At 40.1% G+C, this 16,288-nt stretch overlaps 1 protein-coding gene across 1 annotated transcript in view; it reads right to left on the reverse strand.

The window, feature by feature from the left end:
- Positions 1-968: 968 nt before the first annotated feature.
- Positions 969-16,288, reverse strand: part of SNX5 (sorting nexin 5) — a 29,753-nt gene continuing 14,433 nt past the window's right edge. Inside the window, exons 4-14 of the mRNA XM_008588537.1 lie at positions 15,156-15,277; positions 13,645-13,768; positions 12,220-12,315; positions 10,843-10,948; positions 10,679-10,754; positions 9,803-9,842; positions 9,634-9,720; positions 7,374-7,475; positions 7,169-7,226; positions 3,550-3,635; positions 969-1,845 (exon numbers count right to left, since the gene is read on the reverse strand). Of these exons, the coding sequence (XP_008586759.1) occupies positions 1,795-1,845; positions 3,550-3,635; positions 7,169-7,226; positions 7,374-7,475; positions 9,634-9,720; positions 9,803-9,842; positions 10,679-10,754; positions 10,843-10,948; positions 12,220-12,315; positions 13,645-13,768; positions 15,156-15,277 (948 nt within the window). The 3' untranslated portion in view covers positions 969-1,794. The remainder of the gene's footprint in view (positions 1,846-3,549; positions 3,636-7,168; positions 7,227-7,373; positions 7,476-9,633; positions 9,721-9,802; positions 9,843-10,678; positions 10,755-10,842; positions 10,949-12,219; positions 12,316-13,644; positions 13,769-15,155; positions 15,278-16,288) is intronic.

A 16,288-nucleotide genomic window follows, 5' to 3' on the forward strand; every position in this document is an offset into this window, starting at 1 on the left:
GGCCTAAATTCCATCTGTTGCTGTCACAAACATTTCTCAATGCATGACCCAAGATCACCTGCACTCTTGGAAGGCTCCTCCTTAGCAGCTGCAGTTCCCCATTTGATGGAGTTCTTCCTGCTGAGGCCTATTCAGAACCTGCCTTCCTGGGTCTCATCTCGTCTTCTGAGCACTCTGCACACCACACATGACATGGTCAGCATCAAATCCCGGTCTTGCCTTCATATTTCAGGATAGCAGCTGCCTCTCTCCTACAGCTTTACCTGGTTTCCCAAGGACACTATGAATATCGTGTACTCCGCATATAAAGGCAGTGATCATCAACTGACTGATACAAGCAGAACAGGGATGGGACTATAGTATACACCCCTGACCTACTCAGACCCCAATAGTTTCAGTGACTGTCAGACCTAATTATGACTTTAAAAGGCATTACGGCCACAATATAGTTAAGTTTTAGCTACCTGTAATGACCAAGAGAAGCAAGACATCAATATCAGTTAAATATTCAAAAAATGCTCCCTGTGGTATTCAGGTATCACTGCTTTACAACTTTAGTAACAGTCATAACCAGTTACAACTATAATAGATGCTAAAAGTGGTGGGTAAAATGTTTTTACATAGTCTCAAAGGATCTTCCCATGAATTACTTATTACAAGGGCAAAAAAGTAAACTTCACAGGGGAGAAAACCTGGTCAGATACCATCTTAAGTGCTCATCGTTACCAATAAAGACATACACATCTCCTGAGGACACAGCTCCCTTATAGTAAAGCCTCTGTCAAAACTCCAAGACCAAATCAGATCAGGAGCAAATGGACAAACTCAGACTTTCTAGAGACCTTCTAAAAAAAGGCTTGTTAGGACTCTGGGTAGAGATAGCGAAGCGCTCTCACCACAGCCAACACTTAAATGCAACTACATTCTTGGAGGACACCTGGCTTTTTCCACAAAAACACTATACAGTAGCATGATTTATTATTTTATTATATACTTTATAAAAAACAAAAGCACAAACACATTAATTCTCACCACTCCTTCTCACTACCATTAGGGAAGGAACTCACTTTTTTTTCTTTTGGTCAACTGGCTGGTACAGAAATCCAAACCCTTGACTAGCTCACATCTTTTTTAATGTAGAACTGGCCACCTTCTAAAGTAGGCCATATTATTTGTTTCTATATATACCCTTAGATACTTCTCTCCCCTCAAATACTTAATATCCCAACTATAAAAATGGAGCTGCAAAGGTAAAAGATAAATGAGATTTTCTTGCTGTTGCTATAGTACAAACATTTGAGATGACTACAGAACCACAAAAGTAATGGGGAGCAAAAGAACACCTAAGTAAGGAATGGAATGTATGTTACCTATAACAAGTAGCTGAATTATCTGTTGTAACTGGCACCTCCCTGACAACTGCAGGGACATGGGCACATGAAACATGAGACAAACGTGGGCCAGGTGACTGCTTTTACTTGTTTCCAGAAGGCACATGTCTCCTACACTCTTCCTTATTTCTTAGTAAGTAAAGACAAACTACAGACAACCCATTATTTAGATTCTGCCCACTTTGAGGTATTAAATGCACAAAGAAAAGATTAGTTATGTCTAAATGGCATGCAATAAAAATATTTTTAAACAAACATGGTTAAGTGTTAAGATTTTTAGAAATCAAACATTTATTCACAATTTTAAACTGAAATCAAAGCTAATAAATCTTCCATAGTAATGATTTAAGTGCAAATGATGCTGGCTTTCTTTCACATTCATTTCCTTCAGAGTGAAGGCAGATCAGTTGTTCTTGAACAAGTCAATGCAGCTCTGCAAGAGGGAGACATTGTTCTGGGAGAAAAAAAAAAAGTTAAGGTAGACCAATGAATCATGCTAGAGTCTAAGACTTGCTATATACTTGTAAGACTTAAACACAAATCCACTGGCATAGCTTTTCACAAAAAAGCCAGCTAACTGGGTTGGCACTTCTCTTCACTAAATCCCAACTAACCACAACCCACTCCTCACCATAATTGCCTGTTAAAAACCTTCAGAGGGTCTAGGACTTAGGGAGAGGGTCCCAGCTAAAGAACTAGTGGTTGCGGCACCAGAACCCCTGCCCCTCACCTGTTTGCTCTCAAATGCAATCGTGCCAGTTCTGCTCACTGGAGCTTAACTTAAATGCTACATAAATGAGTTAGTCTATGAAGTTAAGTGCTTTGGAAACACTGGATAAACTTTCTTACGGGTGAGATTATAAATGAGATCACAAATAAAGGATTGATAAAGGATTCTGCAAAAACTACTTATGATATTCTCACTTCAAGGAAAATTTAGAAAACTAGACACCAAGACTATGACTTTGACTATGACCAGTCAACATTATGACTGTGGTGTGGCTTATTAAATTTAAACACTTTTGGGCCGGCCCATGGCTCACTCAGTAGAGTGCGGTGCTGATAACACCAAGGCCACGGGTTCGGATCCTATATAGGGATGGCCGGTTCGCTCACTGGCTGAGCGTGGTGCTGACAACACCTAGTCAAGGGTTAAGATCCCCTTACCGGTCATCTTTTTAAAAAAAAAAAAAATTTAAACACTTTTAAACTCCAATTTAAAGTCATACACAAGAGTGTTTGGACCTAATCAAGAAACAAGTAAGTAAATACACCTATGTTGGTAGTCAAAATAAAAGATTAAAATATATACAAACATTCAAAGTTTCCTTACTTTAACCAAAGCTGCAGGCCAGTGACAGTCCTCCGGCCCAAGGCCTGAGGGCTGACCTAGCTACCCTGAACCAGACAGCACTCCAGAGCGGAGCCCCTGGAACCACCCCTAGAAATTCTGACTGAATATGGGTACCTGGTAGATCTAATCTGCACCCAGCACTGAGAACCATTGTTCTCCACTGTTTCTGTGCTAAATTAGGCCATAGACATTAAATATACACAACAGGTAAAAGTTTTTCTTCCTTTCTAAACCAAAAGGAAATATCAAAAGACACATAACAAACTAGAAAACACTTCCTTCTAAAAAAGTTTCCCACGAAAACCCAAGATACTGAGGAGCTTATTCACAAATTACTAGAACAGGTTCTCTGGAGTGTGGCCTGCAAGGCCTTTGAGAGTGAGGCAGGGTAGCCTCCACCGAGAATGCTCTTCTTGAAAGTATTCAAGATATTATATATTTTTGGTTTGCAGTAGCCAAGAATACTCCAGTGAGCAGCTCCCATCTACTAAGTGCTATAGAGGATTAAAACCACAGGCAGGGGCTGGCCAGTTAGCTCAGTTGGTTGGAGCACACACAGCCTTATAAACACCGAGGTCACAGGGTCTGATCCCCGTATTGGCCAGCTGCCTAAATAAATAAAAACAAAAAGGAAAAAAGTGAGATCAAGGCCTGGAAAATAAAGGTAGCTAATATTTAAAAAAAAAAAAAAAAAAACCCACAGGCAAACTCCATCTACCTGATAACATTGCCAGTAGTAAATTGGGAAATAACTTAGAAAAAAACTTAAAAGAGTTGTTGGCTTGATTTGAAGAAAACACTTACCCTGGCATGCTTTATTTCCAGTTCAGACATTTCAATTAGGTTCTTTCTAAATGCAGCCACCCTCTTCCGTTTAAAATTGATCAGTTCTATAGGAAGAAAGAGTTAAAGTTTACCAAACAAAGAAAAGTTAAACAGTTTTCACGCTCACTTTAATTTCCAAATATTCTTACAAATCATTCCCATAGCTTTTGTGCACCACCATTATTTTCTCACATTTTTATTATCTGTGATTAGGACAAATACTAGACACCTTACGGTTACTGTGGTGATATGCTTGTCATTGCCTGTAAGTGGACACCATTCAGCAAGCATCATTAATTGGGAGACTCTTGGAGAACATGTGATGAGCAACCTCACCCTCATCTTCTAAGTACCGATGTTAGAGGGAAGGGTTGGGGCAGGGGGTAAGCCAGACACACTTCACCAGTGGCTTGCGAAAACTTCTCAAAAGACATATAAACAGCCAACAGGTTCATGAAAAAATGCTCAGCATCACTATCAGTAGGGAAACGCAAATTAAAACCATAATGAGCTATCTCCTCACACCTGTTAGAATGGCTTTTATCGAAATGATGAAATATCAGTGTTGGTGAGGACACAGACAAAAGGAAAGTTCCTCAAAAAACTAAATGGAACTGCTGTAAGATTCAGCAATCCCACTTCTGGGAATACATCCAAAGAAACTGAAGGGATATTTGCAGTCCCATGTTCACTGCAGCATTAGCCAATACACAAAATCAACCTAAGTGTCCATCAATGGATAGGATAATCAAACTGTCGTGCATGTATATACATCGTGGAATACTATTTAGCCTCAAAAGGAAATTCTGTCATCTGGGACAACATGGATGAATCTAGAGGAGTTTATGCTAAGTAAAATAAGCCAGGCACAGAAAGACAGCATGATCTACCTTATAAGTGGAACCTAAAAACAAAACGTTGAACTCACAGAAATAGAGAACAGAATGGTTACACAGGGTGGAGGCAGGGCAAAAAAGGGAATGGGGAGCTGCTGGTCAGAGGGCACAAAGTTTCAGCTAGACAGGAGGAATAAGTTTTGAGATATCTGCTGCACAGCAGGGTGACTATAGTCAATAATGTGAATTTCAAAATAACAAAGCAAGGCCGGCCCGTGGCTCACTCGGGAGAGTGCGGTGCTGATAACACCAAGGCCCCGGGTTCGGATCCTATATAGGGATGGCCGGTTCGCTCACTGGCTGAGCGTGGTGCTGACAACACCAAGCCAAGGGTTGAGATCCCCTTACCGGTCATCTTTTAAAAAAAATAAATAAATAACAAAGTAAATCTCAAATGTATCACCACAAAATATGTTAAATGAGGTGACAGACGTTAATCAGCTCGATTTAATCATTTCACATGAAATACATATATCAGATATCACATTAAACTCCATAAATGTAATGATTTGTCAATTAAAATATTAACTCAGGATGAATAATCAGAGATTAGGGTAAACAATATGTGCTCCTTCCTCTTATCCCTTTTACAAATTTGTGACGGTAAGCTCTCTTACAGCTTTAATCATCACTCCCTTGGTAAAAACCTTCTATAGCTCAAGCTGATAACTCAAGCATCCTAAAGAGCAGACTCAACTGCCTCACTGTCTCTACGGTACTGGCCAATGGAACTATAATACAAGCAGCCATTACAAAGTGAAAACTCTCCCCCCAGATTTTTTAGTGATATGTTAAGTTCGTAGTGCTAGTGCTATACAGGGTTACGTTACTGACAATCCCTTGGCTATACCAGGTTAAACAGGTCTTCCCAGAAGTCAAGACGAACTCCTCTCCATCCTATAGGCCTGCCCAAAAGTCCAGGCCTCATCAGTAAGTATCCGTGATCCATGATACCAGCCCTCACCACCTTTTATGCTGTGCTCCTGAAACTAAACTCAGTTCAGCTACAAATCTTTGAAAAACAAACTTGTACCAAAAGCAAACTGGTTAAGAGCCATCAATCTCAGAACTCTATAAAATACTATTACTTTTAGCATAGCATATACCCAGGCTTACATTTTGAATAAAGAGGACATTACGAAACAACACAGGAGAAAACCTCACATAGTAAAGATAGGCCTAAATTAGAAACATTTTAAACTTTATGGTTTTTCTCTAATCTCCTCTAGAATTGTCAGATCCACTAAACTCTGGCCTATACAATAACCTAATATTTCAACTCAGTTTCAAAGTGTGTTCTTGTAAATTTAAACTAGCTGTTTAAAATTAAAAACACGAGAATTTGTTTTTAAGAATGGGAAAGTGTTGGGGCCGGCCTGGTGGCGCACCGGATAAGTGCGCCGCTTGGGAAGCGTGGCGGCGCTCCCGCCCAAGGGTTCGGATCCCACGTACAGACCGGTTCCCGCTCACTGGCTGAGCGAGGCGCGGGAGCAACACCGAGGGTTGCGATCCCGTTGCCGGTCCCGGTCCGGTGCGGGGGCAACACTGAGGGTTGCGATCCGTTGCCAGACACGGAAAAAAAAAAAAAAAGACAAAAAAAAAAAAAAGAATGGGAAAGTGTTAAGGATACTTTGGAAGAATCCAAAAGAAAACCATGTCTGCATGCCATTTGCCAACTTGCAGTAAAGAGAAGTTCTGTGCCTTCCAGTAAAACATTACAGTCCAAAGTAGACATGAACTGGACAAATGACTGGAACTCTACAAAGTCCAGACAATACAACAGTACTGTCTATTTTATTGTCTAATTATGTCAACAATACTATTTGTAGTATGATGCCAAGTGCCCACTTGGGAAGGGAATCCTAAAGTTGGGGGAGGGGAGAAATCGCCTTTTTTGCAACCATCAGAGTAAAGGCTCATTCAGGCAAGAATCATCAACATGCTAATGTAGGGAAAAAGTATGATAAAGAGCAGGATATACATGTGGTCTTAAATTGTCTCCCCACAGATTAGATAAAAAACATAGTAGTAACTACACAATGAAGAAATCAAACCTGACTGAGTAATCAAAATTAACACCACAAACAAGGGGGAGATGGAGACAATATGCCCTCAGATGTGATGCCCCAAGAAGGACATATAACTCATGTAGTATTCTGACAGGATCACATGAGCAAACAGACCAAACGAAAACTGGGAACATTCTACTTGTTAAAAGAAATTACATTCTTTAAAAGGTCAATATCCTATAAATAAATAAGCGAACTGTTCTAGAGTAAAGAAGACTAAGAGCTAAGTAACCTGATGCAGTCCTAGCCTGGATCTTGTAGTGGAAGACACGACTGAGCAAACAGCATGAGAATACAGACAGCACACTACATCATATCAAAGTTAAATTTACTGCAGTGGATAACTATGGCAGGGATGACAGAGAATGACTTTAGTCTCAGGACATACATGACAACATTTTTAGGGATAAAAGGATCATAATATATGCAATGTAATATCAAATGGTTTACGGACACACACAGGAGCTGTGAGGGCCAGCAGGCATGTGCAAGTGATAAACCAGAGGGGCCACATGCTGACTCTAGGTGAAGGAGACTTGGGTGTTTTTGTACTTTTTGTGCAACTTTTCCTCTAAGCTTGAAATCATTTCCAAATAAAATGTAAAAAGTACAAAAGAATGCCCCTGGCTCGACCTTCTATTGCAGACTCAGAAAGCTGTTCAAATTTCTGGCAGCATTCCTGCTGGTGTGCCTCACTGGCATGCTTTATTTCCAGTTCAGACATTTCAATTAGGTTCTTTCTAAATGCAGCCACCCTCTTCCGTTTAAAATTGATCAGTTCTTCTATTGCAGACTCAGAAAGCTGTTCAAATTTCTGGCAGCATTCCTGCTGGTGTGCCTCAGCCAACTTGACATCTTTGCTTTTTAACCGGGCCTTATCCAGAGCTTTGTTTGAGTTCTCATAGTCAATCAGGGCCTTGGTGCGTCTGTACAAGAGATCCTGAGAAGAGAATGTACAGGTACAATATAAAAAGCCACCAGAAAACGGAATAGGAGCACTAAATATCTAAACCAGTCTAGGGCTGTCTGGTTAGCTCAGCTGCGTAGAGTACAGTGTTACAACACCAAGGTCAAGGATTCAGATCCCTGTACCAGCCAGCCACCAAAAAGAAACAAAAAAAAACTCAAAAACTTAACCAGTCCAAAAAATAACCGAAGTATTCACAGTACCAATCAACGCACTGTCTGAAACATTAAATGGCAAGAATCTACCTCTACATTTCCCCTCCCCATTATTATTTTTTTATCTCCAGATTTAGCAAGGATGAACAACTGTCTTAGTCCATTTTCTGTTGCTAATAACACAATACCTGAAACTGGGTACTCCATAAAGAAACAATTTGTTTCTTACAGTTCTGGAGGCTTGAAGCCCGAAGTTGATAAGCACACATCAGTTGAGGGCTCTCTTCTGGGAGGAGACTCTCTGCAAGAGTCCCTAGGTGGCACAGTGTATCACATGGCAAGAGAGTAAGAGTGTGTTCATGTGCTAACTCAGTTCGTCCTTCCTCTTCTACCTCTCAACATTGCCACAACAGGGATTAAACTTCAGCATGAGTTTTTGGAGAGGATATTCAAATCATAGCAACAACTCTTATAGCTCTGTTAAAAAGTTTTTTTCAGAATTATTTATAGGCATCAGGTGAAAAAATCCAGAGTGAAAAATGAAGGATTTTTTCTGGTTGTTCAATAATTGAAGGTAAATTCAGAAATGTTAACATTGAGTATGAAAACACATGTACAAATTATAGCTGTGTGAGTCAAATGGAATACTGCCAGACTGCAACTGGGCAGAGTAAAGTAGTAAGAAACATATAACACTACCCTGCAAAAATCCTACATCTGGTAATCTACCCTGGGGAAGCAGCTAATCTTAAAGATTCTTTGCAATCTTACAGCCAAGTAATTATATAAAATTGGCAATGATGATACATGTATACAATGGACTATGCAGTTTTTAAAAACTGTTGAAGACTGCTACCATGGCTTAAATGTGTCCCCCCAAAATTCATAATCCTTCTGTCCTCATGATTGGATGAACAAGAGTTCTGCCCACAAGAAAGGATTACTCTCATAGGAATGGGTTTGTTTCCACGGGAGTGGATTTTCCATAAGAGCAAGCTCTCTTGTGCTTGCCCGCCACCATGTTATGATGCAGCAAGAAGGCCCTCACCGGATGCCAATGCCATGCTCCCGGACTTCCCAGCCTCAGAACCATGAGCTAAATAAGCTTTCCTTGATAAATTACCCAGTCTGTGGTATTGTTATAGGAACAGAAAATAGACTATGACAACTGGCAAAATAATTGTTGAAGCTGGTTGAAAACTATTATATCTTCTTTTGCGTACACACGAAAAACTTAAAACTATAACAGTCTAAAGTGTATAAAAAGTATCCAAAAATAAGTCTAAGAAAACATGTCAAAAGGCACATTAACTAAAAATTATACTATGGGGAAAAAAATAAATTTTCACTTCCTGATGACATTTCCCTTTGTTATATATACCTTAGTCTGTACATCATTATATGTTGCCTGATTTAATACGTTTCATGTAAAACTAATTTAAACATGTTTGGGACAGTGTAGACAGTGAAGAATGCATGTTTCATTCTCAAAGGTTATTCTGCTTATCACTTGTCTTACCTTTCATAAGTAATGCTTCACAGCGGTTGCAGGGGTAGCTGTAATTCAATAAAACCCACAAATCCCAAAACCTTTTCTGACTCAGAAATAGCCCTTTTGGTATGTTATGCCCCACATCCAATAACCTACAATACTCAAAACTATCACCTATCTATTCTACACCAAACTTTAAGGATACAACGTCATGAAAGACTGATAAATTCCTCTCTCCCTCCTGAGAATAACTTCCCCCGCTTTTTGGCGGGGGTGTGTGTGTGTTGGGGGCAGGGGGACATCTGGCCAGTATGCGGATCCAAACCCTGGACCTTGGTGTTAACAACATGCTCTAACCAACTGAATTAACTGGCTGGCCCAACTTTCCTTCTTAACAAAAAGAATGTATCTCTAATGTTACACTTCTGATAATGGCAAAGTGGTCTTGCACTGCTCTGGTGAGTTCAACAATTTCTTGTCTTACCTTAGCGGCCTCTATGTTGAGCATGTAGTATCGGAGAAGCTCTGTCAGCTTTAAATCTTCATCTGAAGAGACTCGACCCTCCACTTTCTATTTAAAAAAGTAAAGGTCACCATCAAGGCAGAAATCTACAGATTATAAAACATATGAAGACTAACACAAAAATCCTTACCCTAAGTTTTTCAAATAGCTCAGCAACCTTCAATAGGTACCTGAAAATATACATATGATTTTGGTTTCAGGTCTTACTTAACTCATTTATGATAAGACATGGATGAGTAAACTAGCCTTTGGTACTTCAGAATTACCAATAGTGCTTTCATTTCAACTAATCCAAAACAACAGAGAAAATGGTTATAAAACTGAGCACATTTACAGTGCCCCACTCATCAGCATCATGTTCTTGGTTGCCCCTTCAGCTATCCTGCCACATGTCCAGGATAATTCCTACCAAATGCCAATCCTTTGCTAACCAAGGACCATGGTTGTCACAAAGCAATTAATATGTTACTACCTCACCTTGATTCTGCCATTAGCCTGACTTTCAATTTCAAGTCAGAAATAAAACGACTTATTATACCAAGTATAGGTGTTAAGTAGAATATTGCCTCATACCAGAAATGCCCAGAATGAAGAAACTGTAAAAACATATATAAAAGTTAAGTGCAGGATCAGATGGCGGTTATGTTATTCTCATGACCACCATAACCACATCTCTTCAAAAAGTCCAGGGCATCACTAGGCAAAATGGCAAGCACCAATTGCCAGAAGACATAAGGCAAACTTCTCTCAAAAACCACTCCAAAACTAAATCAACAAGAAAACTGAAACATTTAAATTTGACAGAATAAAGGTATTAATTCCAACATGTTATGGCACTTCAACACCTACCACATTTGTTCATCTATAGAAGAGCCATCTAAGTCCCCTACGACTGTCTTATAAGTGTTTTATTTGAGTGTTGGAAACTATCTTTGATGAGCTTATACTTCACAACAGAACTGAAACAATGAGTCATTACTCATTATGCTTTCCAACAAAAACTTACTTTTTGATGACTGTGGGCTCTTGTAAAGCCAGGCTGTGCAAGCAGGCTGCAGTGTGGATATAGTCATCAGCAACATCTGTAGAAACAAGGACAGTCCTTTTTACATGAACAGAGCCAGGCACATTAGCAAAGTTTTAAGTGGCTAGAGAGTGAACGGTATTTACTTTTATGAGATCTGGTCATCTTGTCAGCTTTTGCACAGGAATCCTTGATCCTATTGTAATAATTAATAAGGAAGTTCTTCTCTTGCTCAAAGAAGTCATCTACCTCCTAAAAAGGAGGAAAAATTAAAGTTAAGAAGCAGAAATTCCAAGAGTGTGAATATTCTGTATTAGAAGAAACATTATGGCAAATAACCTCATGAATAAGAACTTAAAACTTTTATAGATCAGGGAATTAGAAATTCATAAGATATTATTTCACACCCATGACTGGCAAAAATCAAAGGCTAACAGGAAATGTCAATAGAGAGAACCATTTCGAAGAGCGATTTGGCAATGACCAGTAAAACTCTGGTATCCTCTCTAAGACCCATCAATTCTATTGCTACTGCAGTGGTTCTACCATGTAGGACATTGCCACCAGCCTTGGATATCTGCATTTGTAATATGGGTGGGGGATTCTTTCAAATTTGGTTGGTTTCAGGCTGGGAGGCAATACTGACATCTGGCGGGCACTGGCCAGGGATGCCAAACATCCCACAATGCCTGAATAGAGGATAGTTCCACACACCTTATAAACTGCACCAAGGGAAAGAGAGTTCCAAAATTCCGACAATGCTCCCTCTACTAAGCATTGTCTGTATTCGGGGCTCCCTACCCAAGCCCTGGGGTGACAAAGCCAGACACCACAGATAGTACTGCAAAGGTAACTCAGTTTAAAAAGAGGGGGAAGGCCTGGGGAGTGAAGAAATAAATCCCACGTATGAGGGTAATGAGAGACTTGTATATTAATTTTTACTTTCTGGAACAGCACTATCCAATAGAAATAAAACATGAGCCATACACGCCATTTAAAAATTTTCTAGTAGCCTCAATAAAAAGACACAGGAAAATAATTTTAGTATTATACTTAATACAGTACATCCAAAATCATTTCAACACACAAAAATGTTACTGAGACATTTACTATTCTTTTCTTTGAACTAAGTCCTTGAAATCCAGTATGTAAATAAGTTTAAAATTTGATTCCTTAAATTGTGCCAGATAAGCTACAGGTCAAATGCTCACCTGCCATTTGTGGCCACCATACTGACAGTGTACTTCTGGGAACGGCATGAAATACTAACCTGGTAGCTTACTCTCTTTAAAATTATTTGAGTAAGCTCCTTACAGAAAAGGAGTAAATGAAGACTTGAATGTGGAAAGGTTCATGTCAGCTCTCCTGGGAGAGAGCAATTTGTTTTGGAAAATTAAGTGAAAACTGAATGAGAAGAGAAAATAACCAAAACTGAAGAAAATTTACATTTCTTAAAAGTTTATACCATGTTTCACAAATACCTCTTCCAAAGAATGTGCAAAAGGTCACCTATTCCCACTTACCTTAACTCCAGAAAAAAGGACTTCATCAGCACTTTTCACCACACTTTTGAAAAATCCACCAAACATCTCTTTGGTATTTTTCCGCCTGACACTTAGCTAAAGGAAGAAAATTCCAAAAGAACAGTTTATGATATATATCTTTTAGGTTCTCCTAAAGAAGTATTGAATTACATTCCAAGTAATACTTTTTACAAGTACAGGCACATACATAAGGTAATCTTTAATTCCGTCTTAACCACCAAGTCTAAAATATTTGATAGGATGATAGGTCGGTTAGCTCAGTTGGTTAGAGCACGGTGCTGATAAGATATCTAATAAATGGCTAAACCTAAACACAGGTCATCTCATTCTAAAAGGTTGGAGATATGTGAAAACAATCCAAGCGCTAAGTCTTAGGGGGTTTTAAATCCTTGGTAGACTTACTGTTCTGATCTACAGATTCAAAGACACTGAAGGGGCCGGCCCATGGCTCACTTGGGAGAACACGGTGCTGATAACACCAAGACCACGGGCTCGGATCCCCTATAGGGATGGCCGGTTAGCTCACTGGGTGAGCATGGTGCTGACAACACCAAGTCAAGGGTTAAGATCCCCTTATCGGTCATCTTTTTTTAAAAAAAAAAAAAAAAGGGCCGGCCCGGTGGCGCACTGCGATAGTGCGCCGCTTGGGAAGCGCGGCGGCGCTCCCGCCGAGGGTTCGGATCCCACATACAGACCGGTTCCCGCTCGCTGGCTGAGCGAGGCGCAGGAGCAACGCCGAGGGTTGCGATCCCGTTGCCGGTTCCGGTACGGGGGCGACACTGAGGGTTGCGATCCGTTGCCGGACACGGAAAAAGACAAAAAAAAAAAAAAAAAAAAAGACACTGAAGAAATGTCTAAATCGGGGCTTACCTCACACATACTAAATAGCAAGAAATATACTGATTTAAAAAAAAAGCGCATCCAGGTCTCCTCTCCTTTCAACAAAATGGGTAGCTGAGAAGGAAATAAATGTAGATCAATTTAAGTTCTACCTATAATCCCTAACTTAACTGAGGGAGCTAGTCTTTGGAAGAGGGAAAAGGCCAAATTTTTAAAGCAGTTTCACAAAAAAGACTTACAGACTGGATCTATGAGTAAGAGGGGTGTCTATGAGTAAGATGTCATTGAAAAAGGCTTCCAAAAAGGCTGGCTGGTTGCTCAGTTCATTAGAGTATGGTGCTGATAACATCAGGTCCAGGGTTCAACCCCTGTATCAGCCAGCCACCAAAGAAATAATTCAATTTTTTTAAAAAAAGCTTCCACTGTGTTGGTAAGAAATTCAGAACTTTTATAAATTAAGTCAATTTTTCAGAAAATAGAAAATACATTTTTACAGTATAGTTTTTATATAAAAATATATACATTTATAACTTGGTCATGGAAATGAAAAAAAAAATGCCTTACATCCTGATGATATTCCAGGAAAACATGAAAGTTGCGATCTTTACTGAGAACAGGGTGAGAAGAAAGTCGCTGAAGAAAGACTTCATGGGAGGACACAGTCTTCTTAAAGACAGCCAGATACTCACTAAAAAGAGATGGGCACACGGTACTCAGTTAGCATCACTCAACTACCTAACCAACACAGCTCTACTTTTTTTTTTTCCTTTTTGTCTTTTTTCGTGACCGGCAACGGATCACAACCCTCAGTGTCGCGCCCGTACTGGACCGGGACCGGCAACGGGATCGCAACCCTCGGTGTTGCGCCAGCCCCTTGCTCAGCCAGTGAGCAGCCGGTCTGTATGTGGGATCCGAACCCTCGGCGGGAGCACCGCCGCGCTCCCAAGCCACGCCGCGCTCCCAAGCGGCGCACTGTAGCAGTGCGCCACCGGGCCGGCCCAACACAGCTCTACTTTTAACTTTTTTTTTTTTAACTCTACTTTTCTGCTCATGCCACTACATAAAATACTGCAACTGGACCAAAACAACATTTTGGTATAGTTTGGTATCTAGTTAGGTAATAACGGCATTGCAGTTTTGGAATCCACATCAATGAAGAAGGAAAGTGATGCTATAATTGGATTTGATCATTTACACACAGATTTTTTTCCAACCAACGTGGATCAAAAATAGAGTATCTGTGGGATGCAGAACCTGCACACTGACTATATTAGGAGAGCCAACTTTTCATATACCCAGGGTTCCACAGGGTATAAGGGTTCCACAGACTAAAGTATCCTTGGATTTTGATATACAAGGTGGGTCCTAGAATCAATCCCCTGCAGGTACCAAAGGACAACCATATTAGTTGAAGAATATCTGGTACAAGTTTTTCAGTTCTCTATAATACAAACCTATAACTAAGACACAGAATAAAGAACCCATTTTTGTTTGAAATAATTAAATTATGACAAGATTGAAATACACTGCCTGTGAACCTGGACTTTCAAACCATTAATGTGGTTATTCAGAATGCTTCTCCGTAACAGCACTCACTTACAATCTCATTTCTCCTAAACTTCTAGTAACCTAACTTCAAAGAAAGCTTTGTACATTATAATTTTTCAAGCTGCTAATAAAGACAAAAAGGTTTATTTCCTCATTATGCCAGACCAGTATTCCCTTAGTTAAGTACAGTCTTAAAACTAGTCTATCTAATGTCAATAGCCTACAAGGAATTAATGTCTAAAGCACAAAGACTACGTCCCATGCTCTGCAAAATGTAGTACTAGGGCTGGCTGATTAGCTCAGCTGGTTAGAGCGTAATGTTACAACACCAAGGTCAAGAGTTCAGAACCCTGTACTGGCCAGCTACCACCCCTCCAAAAAAAGTAACTTTAGAAAACAGCATTAACAACGAATTAACAGCTATACCTATAAAAAAATTAGTTTTCAGGTTCTTCTACTTATTTCTGTATGCAGCACCACAATTTTTCTACTTCTCAAAATATAGAGCCCATCAAGAAAATGCTTACGCTTCCAGTTCTTGCTTCATCTTGGCAAATTCTTCTTTCGTCATGGACCCTTCACCTTCTCCCAGCTTCTGCATCTTCTCTCGAGGGCCATCAAAGTCGGGCTTTGTAGGCGCGGGTGGAATCTGCAGCAGAGGCAGGTAACTCATGAGGCTCTTCCTCATTCAACTCTTTGCTGGTGCACAAGAGATGGCCACCCCAGTGGGGATGTCCACAAGTCAACTACTGTTTTTTCTTAACCTTATTTCTTCTGGCCATTTAAAAGTTAAGTATCCTCCTCACAACTGGGCATTCATTTTGACTGCAATTATTTGTTCAGTTTACCCAATACAGACAAGTGTCTATACTGCTTCAATGCTGGCTTAAAGCTAGTATGTATAACCAATGCTAAAAACCAATGATTAACTATCAAAATTATAGCCTCCAGATTTCAAAAGGATTTTTTTTTCTAATTCCAAAGGATAACTAAAGGACTCTGATTTTGAATGAACAGACAATCCCAAACACAAGCTTCAGTACTAATTTTGCTTAATTATTAAGATACCTCCATTTGGACAGATTCTTCAAAATGCTTGGCAGGACAAGACATACTTATTCACCTTTAAAATCAGTAAAGTCTCTGTTCCTGCAGCCAAGAATTAACTCTCGAGGGCTGACAACTGCCTCCTTGAGCATTTCTGAGAAATCTTATTGCATAACATCACAAATACAGTTGATTTCCTAGAAATCAACTCTGAAAGATAATGCCAGAGAAAAAAAACCAAAAACCTAAAGGTAGATTAAGACTTAAATTAATACTGTATACCCTTTTATAACATAAAGTAAGCCTGTATGCTTCATCCCATAGCTGTTAACACTATTCTCCACATGTATTTCAGACTTTACCAGTTACAGAATTAGCAAATACTCTGGTAGGCAGATGAAATCAGACTTCACAATCCATTATAAAAAGTGGGTAAAAGGTGGGCCGGCCCGGTGGCGCACTGGATAAGTGCGCCGCTTGGAAAGCGTGGCGGCGCTCCCGCCCGAGGATTCGGATCCCACATACGGACCGGTTCCCGCTCACTGGCTGAGCGAGGCGCGGGAGCAACACCGAGGGTTGCAATCCCGGTGCCGGGCCCCCGGCCGGGCCGGGG

This window comes from Galeopterus variegatus, unplaced genomic scaffold, assembly GCF_000696425.1.
Source record: "Galeopterus variegatus unplaced genomic scaffold, G_variegatus-3.0.2 Scaffold129, whole genome shotgun sequence".
Classification (NCBI taxonomy): Eukaryota; Metazoa; Chordata; class Mammalia; order Dermoptera; family Cynocephalidae; genus Galeopterus; species Galeopterus variegatus.